The 14,154-nt window shown below is 41.6% G+C and overlaps 1 protein-coding gene across 1 annotated transcript in view; it reads left to right on the plus strand.

The window, feature by feature from the left end:
- Positions 1-10,652, plus strand: part of WIPF1 (WAS/WASL interacting protein family member 1) — a 56,378-nt gene extending 45,726 nt beyond the window's left edge. The window contains exons 7-10 of the mRNA XM_027636525.1: positions 51-163; positions 2,516-2,728; positions 4,431-4,544; positions 5,866-10,652. Coding sequence (XP_027492326.1) covers positions 51-163; positions 2,516-2,728; positions 4,431-4,544; positions 5,866-5,921 — 496 coding nt within the window. The 3' untranslated portion in view covers positions 5,922-10,652. The remainder of the gene's footprint in view (positions 1-50; positions 164-2,515; positions 2,729-4,430; positions 4,545-5,865) is intronic.
- The last annotated feature ends 3,502 nt before the right edge of the window (positions 10,653-14,154 follow it).

Raw genomic sequence — 14,154 nt, forward strand, 5'->3', positions numbered from 1 at the left:
GTCCCGCCCGTCCCCGCCGGCGGCGACGAGATGCCGCGGCTGCCGCAGAGGAACATCTCGCTGGGGTCGTGCCCGGCGCCCGGCGGGGGCCGCTCCGGACCCCTGCCCCCGCCGCCCAGCGAGAGGCCGCCGCCGCCCGTCAGGGACCCGCCCGGCCGCTCAGGTAGGGAGGAACGGGTGGGCGCGGGGGACCGGGCGAGGGTTCTTGGGCCATGCACGCACCGGCTTCACATGGGTGACAAATACGTGCCAGGATGGCACGTGTGAGGCACTAAGGATTCTGCAGTTGGAAGAGAGGGTTTATGGGCATCACGATGGCTTAAGGAAAGTCACAGTGCATCACCAGCATACTCACGTGTACTTTTGCAGATCTTGGTAACTTTCATTATAATTACTGTAATTGAAAAGGGTTGCCAATGGGATTTCCCCATTAGGTTTTTTGATGCAGAGAAGCTGTTTTACCTGGCTTCTGGTGGGTGACAGCATTTGCCTTCCTGAGTCAACCAGTGTGAGTTAATGGTGGCATTCTCATGAATGGAGGTTTGTGAAACTTGACCTTCTACGTGTTGGGAGGCACAAACATAGCCAAATACAAATTATTTTAATAAAAGACCTAGCCAACAGTTGTTAAATATAATAGCAGTTGTTACAGTGTGAATAAATGGTTACTTACCATATGTAGATATCAAATTTGAAAGTAGAAATGTCTCCTTTGAGTTATTTCATAATATACTTTGTCCTTCGTGACAACTATTGTTCATAACTTCTAAGAATTGCGCATCATAACTCAGCTCTGTAATACCTGATGGTTCTCCCATTTGAGATGAGAGAATTTAGTCACAGCCAGGCCTTGTAACATCATGAGGCGAAAAGCATTGCCCAGAAGATAATGCTGTGAAACTCAGTAGAGTTGCCTTTGGAATAGAAGTTTGAAATCATCTCCAACCCGCCCAGTCCTAGACAATAGAAATTAATGTCATGGGAGCTCCCACTGGTGTCAGCCACTTGTGTTACTTTCCAGCTCCTTGAACCAGCCTGGATCTGCAGTAGCACAGCACCTACCGCAGCTGTGCAGCTACAGGAAATACTGGCCCCAAAACCATACTTTGTGGAGCTGGTTGCCAGCCCAAAGAATGGCATAATGCTACTGCAGCCTGCAGTAAACAAATCAGAGAAATCCTGACACAATTGACTGGGAGGATGGAAAGTTGCAGAGAATGTCTGCAATTCCAAGAGCTTGTTCCATGATGGCCTCAGCTTCCACTGGTGCTTTCCTGCTTGACTCTTTCCTGAAGTAAACCTGCACTACCTTTCTGCTGGCTTATTAAGTAGAAGGAAGTTGTAGCTAGGTTTAGAGAGAGAGCAAGCAAAACTATTCTGAAAGTTGCTAAATGCTTCTCATTCTTAGAACCCATTCCCTGAAGGCAAACTTGAATAATACATAAAATAAGAAGGGGGGGAAATCCACAAAGTATAGCATGTTTCTTGAAAGATGTTTCAATGCTTGTTGCTGGAGACGCAGTATTTGTCGCTCTCTTTTTCAAAATACATGTCTGTAGATAGGTTTCATCAGGACAGGGGAGCATTCCATAAAAATGAACATAATTGTCAGTTGCCCAACTATGCTAAATAGAGGTAGTGAGACTTTGAACACGCATAGCCCTCCACACCCTCTGCTTCACCTCCTTGTGTCCTAACCATGGATACCTCTCTCCCTTGCAGCAGCCGCTTTCTTGTCTTTATTTACTTTTCTTGTATCAGCACCCTTCTCCTGCCCTCAGGATAGCCCTGGTCCTGTATTACATGGGCTGTGCCTTTGTATTTGACCTGTCATGTCACTGTGCCAGTTACACAGATACACAAACACTGGAAATGCCAGTCTATGTGTGAGGTCTGTTTCCAGTTCAGAGGGAGATGGATATGCTCCAACTACCGAAAAACTTGTCATGCAGCTCATTTGTTTATAAATAAGTGAGCTGATGTGATGCAGCTTAATGCTGCCATTCCTGGGCTGAACTCCCCTGTGTGCCACCACAGATCCAGACTGTGACCTAGAGGGGACCACCCCTATGAACAAAGAACCTCTGAGGATAGCAGATGTCTTCTTCTACGTGTTCTCTTGCCTTGGACCTCCACAACACCCTGAATTCCAGCTGTAACTTCTGCTTGTTGTGAGCACTGCTAAGTTAGAGTGGTTTAAAAGTAGCTTCAAGGACCAGCACTTCTACAGAGACCTCTGTAGCTGAGAGTAATGGGAATATGAACACTGTGGTGTATTTATGTTTAGATATACCCTGCTCCCCTGAGCTGTACTCTTCAAATCAGCACTAACTCCCTAGGGAGCCGTGGAGAGCAGGGAAGAGGGTGCTGAAGGCCATTACCACTTGGGGCCAAGGGCCCTAAGACAGCCCTTCCTCTCTGTTTTGTCAGTGGGAGGCCTTGGGCTGCAGGCATCCCAACAGAATAACCCCTGGTGCTAACAGCATTTGTGTGCTTGTCTCTTGTCTTGTTCTAGGCCCCCTCCCACCACCTCCTCCCATAAGCAGGAATGGAAGCACTTCAAGGGCTTTGCCTGCTACTCCCCAGCTGCCTTCCCGGGCAGGGCTGGACAGCCCAAGAGGTGGACCTCGACCTCCGCTTCCCCCAGACCGGCCGGGTTCGGCAGCACCACCACCGCCGCCGCCACCTTCATCAGCTGTCAGAAATGGCTTCCAGGATCCAGGTGATGGTAAGCCATCCTCCCAGTTGTTTGCCTTTGAAAGAAACGGTGTACTATTTTGGCCTTAATGTGTCAAAAAAGGTTTGGGATAGAGACTTTGTTTCTGGTGCTGACCTTTGACTTCTGACCAGCAGAAGTATCACTGGGGTCTCAATCAACCCTGCCAAGTAAGAATCAAGTAAATATTCCATACATAGAGCAGAACTGCAAAGTCATCAATACAGTCTCCAAAATAACTCTTTCAAAAATACCCTGAAAAAACAAAGGGGATTGTTTCAACTCTACTATGAGTTCAAACCGTAGCTACACTGGCATTTTGGATGTCAGAACAAGTTAGATGACTCAAAACTGAAAGCTGAAAAACAGATGAGTGAAGAGATTGTCAGAATGTTGCTGAAAATGTCAAGTATCTATTTCTGCTAGTGTTTATTGAAAAGATGAGGTCCAAGACTGCCATGCTTTTCTTTTTAATTGTTTTCTATTTGCGTAGAACAGATAAATCCTTCAGCTAATTACAGGAGGACAAAATTGGTATTTCTGACATTTATAAGGTTAAAAAAAGCAAACAGAAAATAAAACTGTAAGTCACGCTTTTGAAACATCTTCACACATCAGATAAGGCAGGTGGGTCACAGATGCATTTTTTCCTATGCAAGTCATTTGCAAGGTTCAGAACCTGCAGCTCTTTTACACACTGATTTCTGATTGCAACCATTGGGAGTAGACATAGAAAAACTGGATCCCAGCAAATAACCACATGTACTAATGCCAGGTGAAACTTACTCAGCTGTTTATTACGTTATGCAATAAAATATAACAATATTGCAAGAAAGTTGTGGTTACAAAGTCCTGGAGCAAGCAAGTGAAGAAGTTACAAAGTTTAAGACAACCCACACTTTCTTCCTTAGGCCTTCAAATTCAGGTTCAGAACAGAGCTCTTTGAACATTTCCTATTATTTCAATGAAGAAACTTATCAGCTTGCTTTATTCCTTAGAATCCTATAGACTCAGGAACTACAACAACAGGGCCTGTGTAGTCTAAAGAGAATTGCAACTGCTGTATTTTTCTGATTTTGACACTAGTTACATATAGGATTCTCTGTCATAAATTTTATCAAAATGGCCCCAAATTTTCTTTTTCCAATATAAATATTAAGAAAGAAAAAACACTGCTTATAGGAGATGCTTTTGAGCTCTGTATATCAATGACATATGAGTATCAGAAAATTTTATACCAGCAACAAAATACTGTTCTGAAGTAGAAGACACTATGTAGTTCTGGTAGCACATATATATGTACGTGTGTGTGTCTGTGTATGTTAAAAGCAGACCTATTATACATGGAAGGGAGCATAGGACTTATTTCACTTATTAGTGGAATTATGGCAGTTTTCCTGATCTGTGATTTTGCTGACCTGGTGCTGACCTTTGACTTCTGACCAACAGAAGCATCACTGGGGTCTCAATCACTGGGGTCCTGATCTGTGATTTAAACTGTCTAAGTGATCAGTTACAGTAAATAAGAATTTTCATTCTCAAACTAACCTAAAGCATCTTCTTCTCTGACTTGCTAACAGAATGCTGGTTCAAAACTCAGCTATGTAAGCATTTTACAATATAAAACATCCATTAAATGTGATATTAATGTCAATTGACTTTCCTAAGCTGTGTCAGAAAACTAATGGGTAAATTGCATGGGATTTTTTTTCAGATGAATGGGAAAGCAGATTTTCTTTTCATCCTCTATCTGATTTGCCACCTCCAGAACCATATGTGCCCATGAACAGAAGTTATCCCAGTAAACTAGCAAGAAATGAAAGTAGAGGTAAGTTTATTTCACCTCTGCTGTTGGAATTTCAATGTATTATCCTAAAAACAATGCAGATGGGAAAGAGACTGGGTTCTGAGGTTTCAAGACTTCTCAGACTAACAATCTGGTCACCCTTCCTCACCACACAGGAAAAACTAAATGCAGGTTTGCAGGCACAAACTCTCTTAAACTTGTATTTGAGGGGAGAATTGTTTGCCTTCTCAGCTGAAACGTGTACTGTAAGCGACCAGCCCTGCCATTATAGTCAGCCCTTCTGCTATAGGCAGCCAGAACCACAAAATCCCCTAGGACTTCCTCCTCATTTCCTATCTAAATTTATGCGCAACTCATTTATTCTTGTGTCGGCATCATCCCTGAGTTTAGTTTTCCTCCCTTCTTGTGTGTTAAACCCCTAGTACTTTTCAAGACAACAGTCATATCCTCCTCTCTGTTTTTGTTTTGCTGCACTGATTAAATCTGGATGTACTATACTTTGCTTCCAAGCTATGTTCTCTGATTATCAGGGCTGCTTATGTATATATTTCAGTTTGATTTTGTCTTTTCCAATCAGAATGACATGCTGTTTCAGTTCAGGTTTCAAACATGTCTTCTACAGCAGCACAAATGTTTCCTATCTTCATTAGTGGTATTTTGCCTGATATACCCAAGGATCAATTTACTTCTTTTGTAACCAGTGACATTGGTAGCCCATAGTTATCCTGTAATCATCTGTACACTCAGATGTTTCTCTCCTGTTTCCAAACGATGAGGCTTTGGTTTGAAGCAGAAATTCCTCTTAGCCTCTGACCCTTCACTATGGCCTGTTAGCTTTCATCCCATTTTTATTACTCCACAAAGAGAGGCAAAGTAACATATGCATTTTTTTGTGTTTTCTTTCATGAGTTTGCAATGAAAATCTTCATATAGAGAAAAACATTAAGAGCTTTGAAATGTTATTGTATTTAGAGCTTCCCACTTTTCATTGAAATTTGCATGTGTTGCAAGTAGCACTGAGAAGGTATGTGTTTGCATAAATCAGTAAAGCTAGCAAGAACTATCAATAGGAAAGAGGAAAAGGACTGAAATATATGTGCTTTCCAGGCATTGGGGGATAACATTAGTTAAAAACTTTGTTTTACAGTGTTTGAAGTTCTGATGTTGTTTAATAAACTAACTAGAAACTCAACAAAGATTTTTTTTTTTTTTTTAATGGCCAGGCAAGGAAAGTAGTAGGTTTCCACCAGTTACTGAATTAATTGCTTGGATGTAAACTCCCACTTCAAAAGAAGGAGTATTCCAGAAGAAGTAACACAAAAAAACTTTCTTTCTCTTTTAGGTGGCTCTGTCCGAAAAGAAAGAGGTGCCCCCCCGCTCCCCCCTATACCAAGGTGAAATGGGTTCTGGCCCATTTTTGGGCAACATCTGTTTTCAAGTTTCCTTCGAGTCAGTTCTCCTGTCCACATCATTGGAAAGTTGTCTGTCTTGATTTATTTCCACTTTTGGCTTGTCAGCTGGAACAAACTTCAGTCTCTATTACAGAAGTAACAGATGCGGCTTAGGAACTGTAGTTGCTCAAAGCTATGAATTTTATTTGCTTATACTGCAGGCGTTTTGTGGACCATACACAATATATGTGCACTGTGCTCACTGTGTCCAACCCTATCCCCTGGAGAGCTCCACGGGAGGTCTGGCTTTGAATTTGTTAGAGCTTGAACAAAGCTGTTTCATTCACTTTGGGTACAGTGGCTGTATTATTTGAATCATGAAGTATTTTATGTTTAAAAAAACAGTTGCTGGGGAAAAATGTGTAACCAAGAGTCCCTTGGATCCTTTTTTGCATGCCTAACTTGGCCCATCTGCTTCTGGAGGCCATAGACCTACTACATGGTGACCAAGAGTTCATCCTTAACTTTTTCACTTCAGCTTAGCCACGGAAATCTTAAACAATACGTAGCACATCTTGCCTCAAGGATGGAGTGTATCTGGCCTTGTTTTCATCTGCAGAGAATCTTCCAAAGAAAAGCACAAGTGAAGAATTCATCAGCATAAAATCTATCTATATTTTTTTTAATCCCTCTTTCCTAGTTTTAATAGTGTTATGCTTCCAATGACCAAATTCTTTCCTACTCTGATGTGGACCAACCCAGAGTCATCCGTGCCCTGGATTACTGTAATACCCTCTGCCTGATACTGCATCCGAAGAGTCCTCAGAAAGTAGTCTTGGTGCAAATGCAGCAATTATTGTCATTGCAGGCTCCTCCTTTAAAGCATCACTAATACCAGTGCTCCACAGACTGCTTTCCAGTTATTTCTTTGGTACAATTAAACAATGGGTTTTGACTTAAAAAGTTTCCTGGGACTTAGGTCACAACTCTCAGAGATCTTGTATTTGACTTGCATTACAGCAGAGCAGCTGAGGTCAAAAATGTGAAAGCCCTTTGGTGTAGTGAAGGGGGCCTGGGGTTTGTGCATTCAAGTGGAAGCATCCAAAATTTGCTGTCTGCACTGGTTCAAGAGAAATGGGAAGATATGGTCTTCTGAGTTTGCCATGAAGCCTGTCCTTTCAAACTTTGCTGAGATGATTCTCCACAGAAAGCAGCAATGCTTACATTAGTAGAAGAGAGAGTGAGGTATTCTAACATTGTGACAAGTGGTTAATATGTTTAATGGCTTTTGAATTTTGTATATAAGGAAGAGTTCATTGTATGACTGAATTTTACAAGTGGATATAAACACATATAAAATGCTTTTGGAAATTAGAGGAAGATTATAATTCTGGATTTGAAATATTGCTGAATGAAATATTGCTCTTTGTTAATTGGACCTCCGAAGGTTAGCTCTGAAAAATTTCGCCTAAGTCTCAGTGTGTTTCTTCAAAGTGCTCTTGGGATTCCTACCAAGCCTGTGTCAGCAGCCATGTTTCACTGGATGTTGCTCAAAAAAACCTAAAACCCATAAAAACTAGTCATGTAAGTTAAGACAATGTTTCTCTAGCATGGGAGACATGATCCTAAGTACACTCTGCAGCTAGAATGAGAACAATCCTTGAAAAATTAGAGAATTTAGCCAGAGAGTCTGGACCCCACTGCATTGTCTGTTCATAGGGCTTTTTGCTCTTTTTGTGAGTGTCAAGGGGCAGATCCCCTTTCTGCCTGACAGCCTGGACAGACACATTGAAGGGGATGAGACAGAGTTGGATTTGGCCAGATCAAATTTAATTTGTTCTTTCCAGTGTTTGTTTACAAAACCTTTTTAGCTGTGATAGAATTTGATTGTGTACCTGTTTTTTACATTTTTATATCTAATGACCTATTATAAGTTACTGTTTATGGTCCTGAACCTGCAATTAAATGCGCAGGCGCAGGGATGTATCTACATCTAATTGCAGGATCGTGGCTGTAAGAGTTTCTTAAACAGATACTAGTGGGACCTCCATGTGACAGGTGCACCTTGGGATCAAACCTAGCGCAATATTGAATTTGTATATGTATTTTATGGATGTCACTTAAACAAAGTGCCTGTCTCTTTGGGATATTATTATGTGAATAGAAGTCCAAATAAGAATTTTAGGATAATAACTTAAAGGATAAATTATTGTATTCATGTTTTTAAACTGAAGCACTTAAAACTTTCTAAGAGACAACGTTTTGAATTTAAGAACATGATATTTTCAGTACCTTGACCTGCCAAATCTTTATTAATATCCAAATAGCTATGCAGCCAAAAAAATCCCTCAACCCTCCAGAAACTATACCTTTTTTGAAACTTACCTGCTTCCAACATGTTTTACTTTAATAAGTCAATGAAAATGCTGCCCATTGTTCTGCCAACTCTCTGTTTCATTCAAATATATTATATTTGATCTTTTCAGCAAGGTTTTCCGACCAGAAATCTGGACCACTACCAAAGTGGTAAACTAGCTTTAGTTTCACTTTAAAATGTGCTATGTAAAAGACCCTCAGTTAACAAGCCAAGAAACCTGACCTGCCTACATTTTAGCGATTCTTTTAACTCTACAAATCTCTTCAGAATGGATGTTTGGCATACATGTAAAACAGCTTAACACTGCAGAAAGAGGCATTTTTCTTCGCCTAACAACTTTTCCATTTATATCTTCTGCTATAAATGTCCCTAGATATATTTCAGAACAATGCAGCATTTTATCATTCAATATATTGCTTCATATATCAGTAGCTATTTACAATATGATCAGTATTAAAGTATTTATTTCACTATGAAGTGTTAAAAAAGAATAATACGAAACAGATTGAATCAATGGTGCCTTATGACTTTTTTAGTCAACTTTTCTGTGTCTCACTAGAAAAATGAACAGACGTTGCTCTTCCAAGTCCTCACGTAAATAGTGCCGACGGGAGCATTGGCTCTGTTTGAGCCAAGCACTGCTGTTATGTGCCCAATCAGCTCACTTCAGGTGGAGCTCAGTGAGTAGGTGAGGTGTATGTGGGCACTGGTTGGCTTCACAGTCAGTTGTTGGTATTGCTCTGAAAATTTAACTCTTTCACAAAACCAGTGTCTGAGGCTGCTGTCCACACAGCCCAGCTGACTTCAGTGTGGTTGCATAAAAGGTTATTACAGGACTAAATTTGTTTCACTGCTTGCATATAAGATTTGCTGGGTTTGTTTCAATGGCCTTGCATTATAAACCTTCACACCTCAAACTCTCTTCTTACATTATCACTAAGACTCACACTGTGTTACAATGGCCACGGATGTTCATTTTTGTTTAATTCAACTCAGTAAATAAAATGAGAATAACTTCTATACCACGTGAAAATAATTTTTCCTCTATGTTTTTAGAAGAAAAGCGTATGTTATGTTTGTTACGACTTTCTGCACCGACCACTGGGCAAAGAGGTGACAGTGATTAATGTTCAGAGTTGTTAAAGGAAACTGAGCTTGTGATTCAGGAAGCATATATTTCTGTAAATGAAATAAATAAGGTTGCAAAGTTCCTGTTTAGAAGCCAGCATTTCCCAACACTAAGAGAATCATAAGAATTAATTTTTTTCTGCAAGACTGAACTGTTAAAGTAGTTCCTTAAATTGCCACTTAAAAAACTGGACAGTAGTTACTCCTTCCAGCAACAACTGTTTACATGACTCTTATAGATCTGCCTTGGAACAGAGAACGAAGGAACTAAACTGCTATCATGCTTTACATATATTGTAACAACAATTTCCTGTGCAGAAGTATGGAAATAGAAAGGGTAGTTTTTGCCTTGGAAGCAAAGAATGAAGTTGAATGATCAAACTGAGATTATTTCAAGCAGAATGTCAAATGTTGAGAGACCTAGAGAGGGCCCCTCAGCCACAGGACACTGGAAAAGAGAAGACTGGTCAAAGAAATAAAAAACAATTGGCTGAATGTTGTTATCAATACTAGAGTAAAAATTACAATATAAAATGTGCATGTATGTAGTACCACATCGCGATAGCGTGAACACCCTGGTCTCACAGTCAGGTGCAAACAACTTGTTATGGCGGTACATTGACTCTGTGTAACATATATTGTATGAACTTTAATCTTTCAAACAGTATTCACCAGAAAATAAGGAGAATCTCTCACCTAAGGTATCCAGAAGCACAGTAAGTTCATGGAATGGTTCTTCATGTATATTGGGAGAAAACGGGGATCTTGTAGCCTGTAAGATGGATGTGACTGGACCATTCGGTTAAAATGTAAACCTGGAGCATTGGCAAAAAGGGGAGTGTTGGAGTAACTCAGCCAGAAGCAGGGCACATGTGTATGGTCTCAGTGAGTGAGTATGCAGCAGGTAGGTATGCAGACTAAAAGAGAAAAATGGAAACCGCATGTCTTAAAAAAGGGAGTAGCCCTTCAATATGCTGCCATTTTGAAATACAGTTTGTCTGTGATAAATGTTCTTTAGTGTAAACTAATGCATGCAGAGGAAGACATCTAAATTTTGACTTCCAAAGCCACACAAGAGAGAAAAGTATAAAACATAGGCTGAGCAGAAAGTAACATGTTTTTATCAGATGCTTAAAGTTTGAGCTTTTTATAAAATATTAATCTAGTTCTGTGAATTTTTTTTTGCTTAACATTTATTTTGTAAGTGATTTTGTTCTCCCTATTTTTCTGTTCTATACCAAATAAATTTTACTTTTATTATAATTGGTGGTGCAGACTGTTACACTGAGAATAACTGCAGTTGCTTCTTTGACAAAAGCACACATTGGCTTTAGCAGGAGCATAACAGTGAGCCTGGCAGGAGCTGGGTTGAGCTGTTCTCCTCCCCTTCTGCCTGCCATTGCACAGCAATAATGCTCAGAGGACTTTGGTCCTACATACAATGAAGATTAGACACCTGTAGATAAGGAGAAATAAAGTTTACTTTAGGATAAAGAATCAAAAATCAGTGGTCAGTGATGCTGTACTTCTGGGTGGCTGTTGGGTGAGCTGTGGGCATTGGCTCTTGGCCAGGCAAGCTAAGCACTTGCCATGGGGAGATGACATGGAAAATCACTCTAGTTAAGTGTAGATTTTTGTTTGTCATGTCTCCACTCACTAGGCAGAAAGCTGCCAGACAATGTCAAACAAATGGAACCCTCCTTTTGACTTTGGAGACCTGTTCTTGATGGTGGATGTTAACCTTTTCAGATAATTTGGACCATGTTCATCAGAGAAAGGCCCTTTGAAATAAAAATCCAAAGGAGGCTCAAATTCAGGTTGCACATGCAGCTTCTCCGCAGAAATTAGAAATGTCATTTAAAACCCTGAGCTAAAAAGCTCTGTGCTGTAATGCATCTATCTTGCAAAGACTGAAGCATCAGGCTTACTCTTACACAGGTGGTGGATCCCTTGACATCTCTGGGGACTGCTTGTTGATATGTTCATTTTGCAGACTGACTGAGACAGAGACAATTTTCTTAGAAGGTCACCATCACTCATGTAGCCCAGAAGCCCAGCGGTCCCGGTGCCTGGGCTGTATAAATAGAGAAACCATGATGGAGGGCAGAGGGTGAGCTGTAAAGAGGCTGGCTCAGCAGGCCGAGACCTTTGTTTGCAGATCTCAGTGGCTGTAGCCTTGAATGAGAACACAGAGGTATGTAATGATCAGGTCGTAGGACTGTTTTCCAAAGGAAATATGGTTCTTTTTGTTTTTCAAGAAATTAAATTACTTGCTTTACTTCAGGAAGAAGGAACTGAACTGAGCATGCTGTGACCTTGTCATAACCACAATATAGTCTTCCTCCATTTAACTCAAAAAATGCTGTTGATTTAAAAGAAACTCAGAGACTACACTGTGAAACATTTCTGAGTGCTCCCTGCAGTTGCAGGAAGGCTCATGTGTTGCACACAGCACACATAGAAAATATGCAACTCCTTTGATCGTGGTTCAACTTCCAATGACCTTCCTGCCTCCTATGCACAGGCTGTTTCTTTCTGCCCTCTCACCCAGTCTGACTCCATTTTACACTGAACGTAGTAAATTAGTCCCAGCAAATTACTGATTTGGGGGATTAAATATTGGCCCATACATTTCTGTGCAACAATTAATGTATTATTTAGGTTACTTAATGAAATAGATCAAGAGCTGCATTAGCAATCAGGCTGTTAACCTATCTAGCAGTCCAGGTACAGAAACAATGCTGAGGAAAGAATGACTGACACAAAAATATTTGAATAAACAGAGAGAATAAATTGGGTGGCTGCTGCTAACAGTACTTTGTGTCCAACATCTATCTGTCTACTGAATAACAACATTAGATAATCTCTTCTTTAATCCTAAAACACGTTTATGGCTTTAAGATATATGACTTCTGCAAAAGCTACATTCAAAATGTAAAATAGAAGTCTATCATGAATGCTGTCTATATGATACTGCCAAGCTTTCTACTCCATTGCAATGGGGCTCTTCACTTTTTTTTTCCCAGCGAACAAAAAAGTCATTTCTTCAAGAGTGCTGGGATTTAGCCTACAAAAATACCTTTCTCATTTTCAATATCGAACTGCTCTTGTTATTTATTTTCTTTTTTCCCTTTTTTTTTTTTTTTTTTGCTAGAACACAGGAGAAATCTCTGCCTAAGCACCTCTAAGTTAAAGGTAGGCAGAAGGGCTGAGGACAGAAACATTGTTGGTTGCTGTGCATCCTTTTTTTCTCCAAAACAGGAACCAGTGATCTCTCCATGCAGTCAGGGCAGGGCTTTATCACTGTCCAACTCCCTTCCGAAAAGGGACCGCTTTGGCTACCTTTTGCATTTACCTGTGGGCAGAAATTGGCTCCAAGCTTGTGTGAATGCTGTACACGATAAGGCATGTAACCAGGCATGTAACCAGTTCCCTTCTGAAAATGTTTTTGCGTTCACAAAAAGATGAGTGTTTAGTCTGTGGGTGTTGGGTGTTACCCAACTTGAAGGAAGCATTCATGTATACAGGGCTGTGAAAATGAGTCATTCCTGTCCTTCTCCATTCTAGCAGAAATTTTAGTAAATTCAGAGTTACTGGTGAGCCCTCGCCTGCCCTGTGGAGCAGCAGAGCCCCTGCATCTGAACGCTGGGTACTCCCAAGCTGTGGGAATAAAAGGCAGCTGGAGCAGTCAGAGCACTTGTGAAGAGAGCAAGGTAAAGGCTGTGGGTGAAAGGCCAGACTTAAACCCCAGCCTCTGTCATACGTATGTTGATAGTGGAACTAGCATACCTTGTAAATGTTATTTGCGCTGTTTGTGAGAGACTGCAGAGCCCGTCAGTACTTTCCGTGCTGTCTCAACACCAGCAGACTGCTCAAATCCTTCTGTTGAGGGTTTTTTCCCCTCCCTACTTAAAACAGAAACTTTCACTTCTGCTATTTGACAAGGAGCTTGGGTTACTTATGAAACCTGGGAACCTTTGTTTGAAAACATAAAGATATCTGTTACTTTCCGCTAATTATATAGTTTCATCTCCTGAACAGTGCCTGCAGGACTGCTGCTGTGCCTTCATCCAGCTGCCCAGCAACTGTGGGGCTGGTGTGTTTGGTCCAGATTACTCCTGATTTAAAAACAAAAGTCCTGCTGTGTTCTGTAAGAGAATTACCCCATGCCCTCTGTGCCAGAACCTTCATTCCTCCCTCTCTTATACATATGGGTACTTATGAGCGAGGGGAGAAATTGTAAATATATGTTTTAGCTGCAAACAAATGTAATGTAAATCCTAGTACAAGCATGCACCAGAAAATGAGAAGCCTTGTTTGTTTGCTAATTAAGCAGGTGGGAACAGGTGCGAGGCACCCCTAGTCTAGGAATTCTCTTTGTGCTGCAGATGCTCATTCCCAAATCACCTTTGCTGCTCCAGGTGCGGCCGTTCACCTTCTCCTGCCCTGCCGGCCCGTTCCCGGTTGCCGGTTGCCGGTTCCCGGTTGCCGGCCCTCGGCCGTGTGCGGCGCCGGCCGCCAGGTGCCGCTCCCGGCTGCGCTGCCGCCCCCGCGCCGTCCCGTCGGGAAGGTCCCGGGAGCCGTCCCTGGGGACGGTCGTGTCAGCCGGGAATGTTCACCGCCGTTCCACTGCGTGTAGGATCAGCAACTCATAACCTCTGCTCCTCGAGCTTAACTACCCACAACTGAGCAGCCTGGCCCACTGGTAGGTGTCCCTGCCCATGGCTGGGGGCTG

The sequence above is a fragment of the Corapipo altera genome, unplaced genomic scaffold, assembly GCF_003945725.1.
Source record: "Corapipo altera isolate COAL_440 unplaced genomic scaffold, ASM394572v1 45, whole genome shotgun sequence".
Classification (NCBI taxonomy): domain Eukaryota; kingdom Metazoa; phylum Chordata; class Aves; order Passeriformes; family Pipridae; genus Corapipo; species Corapipo altera.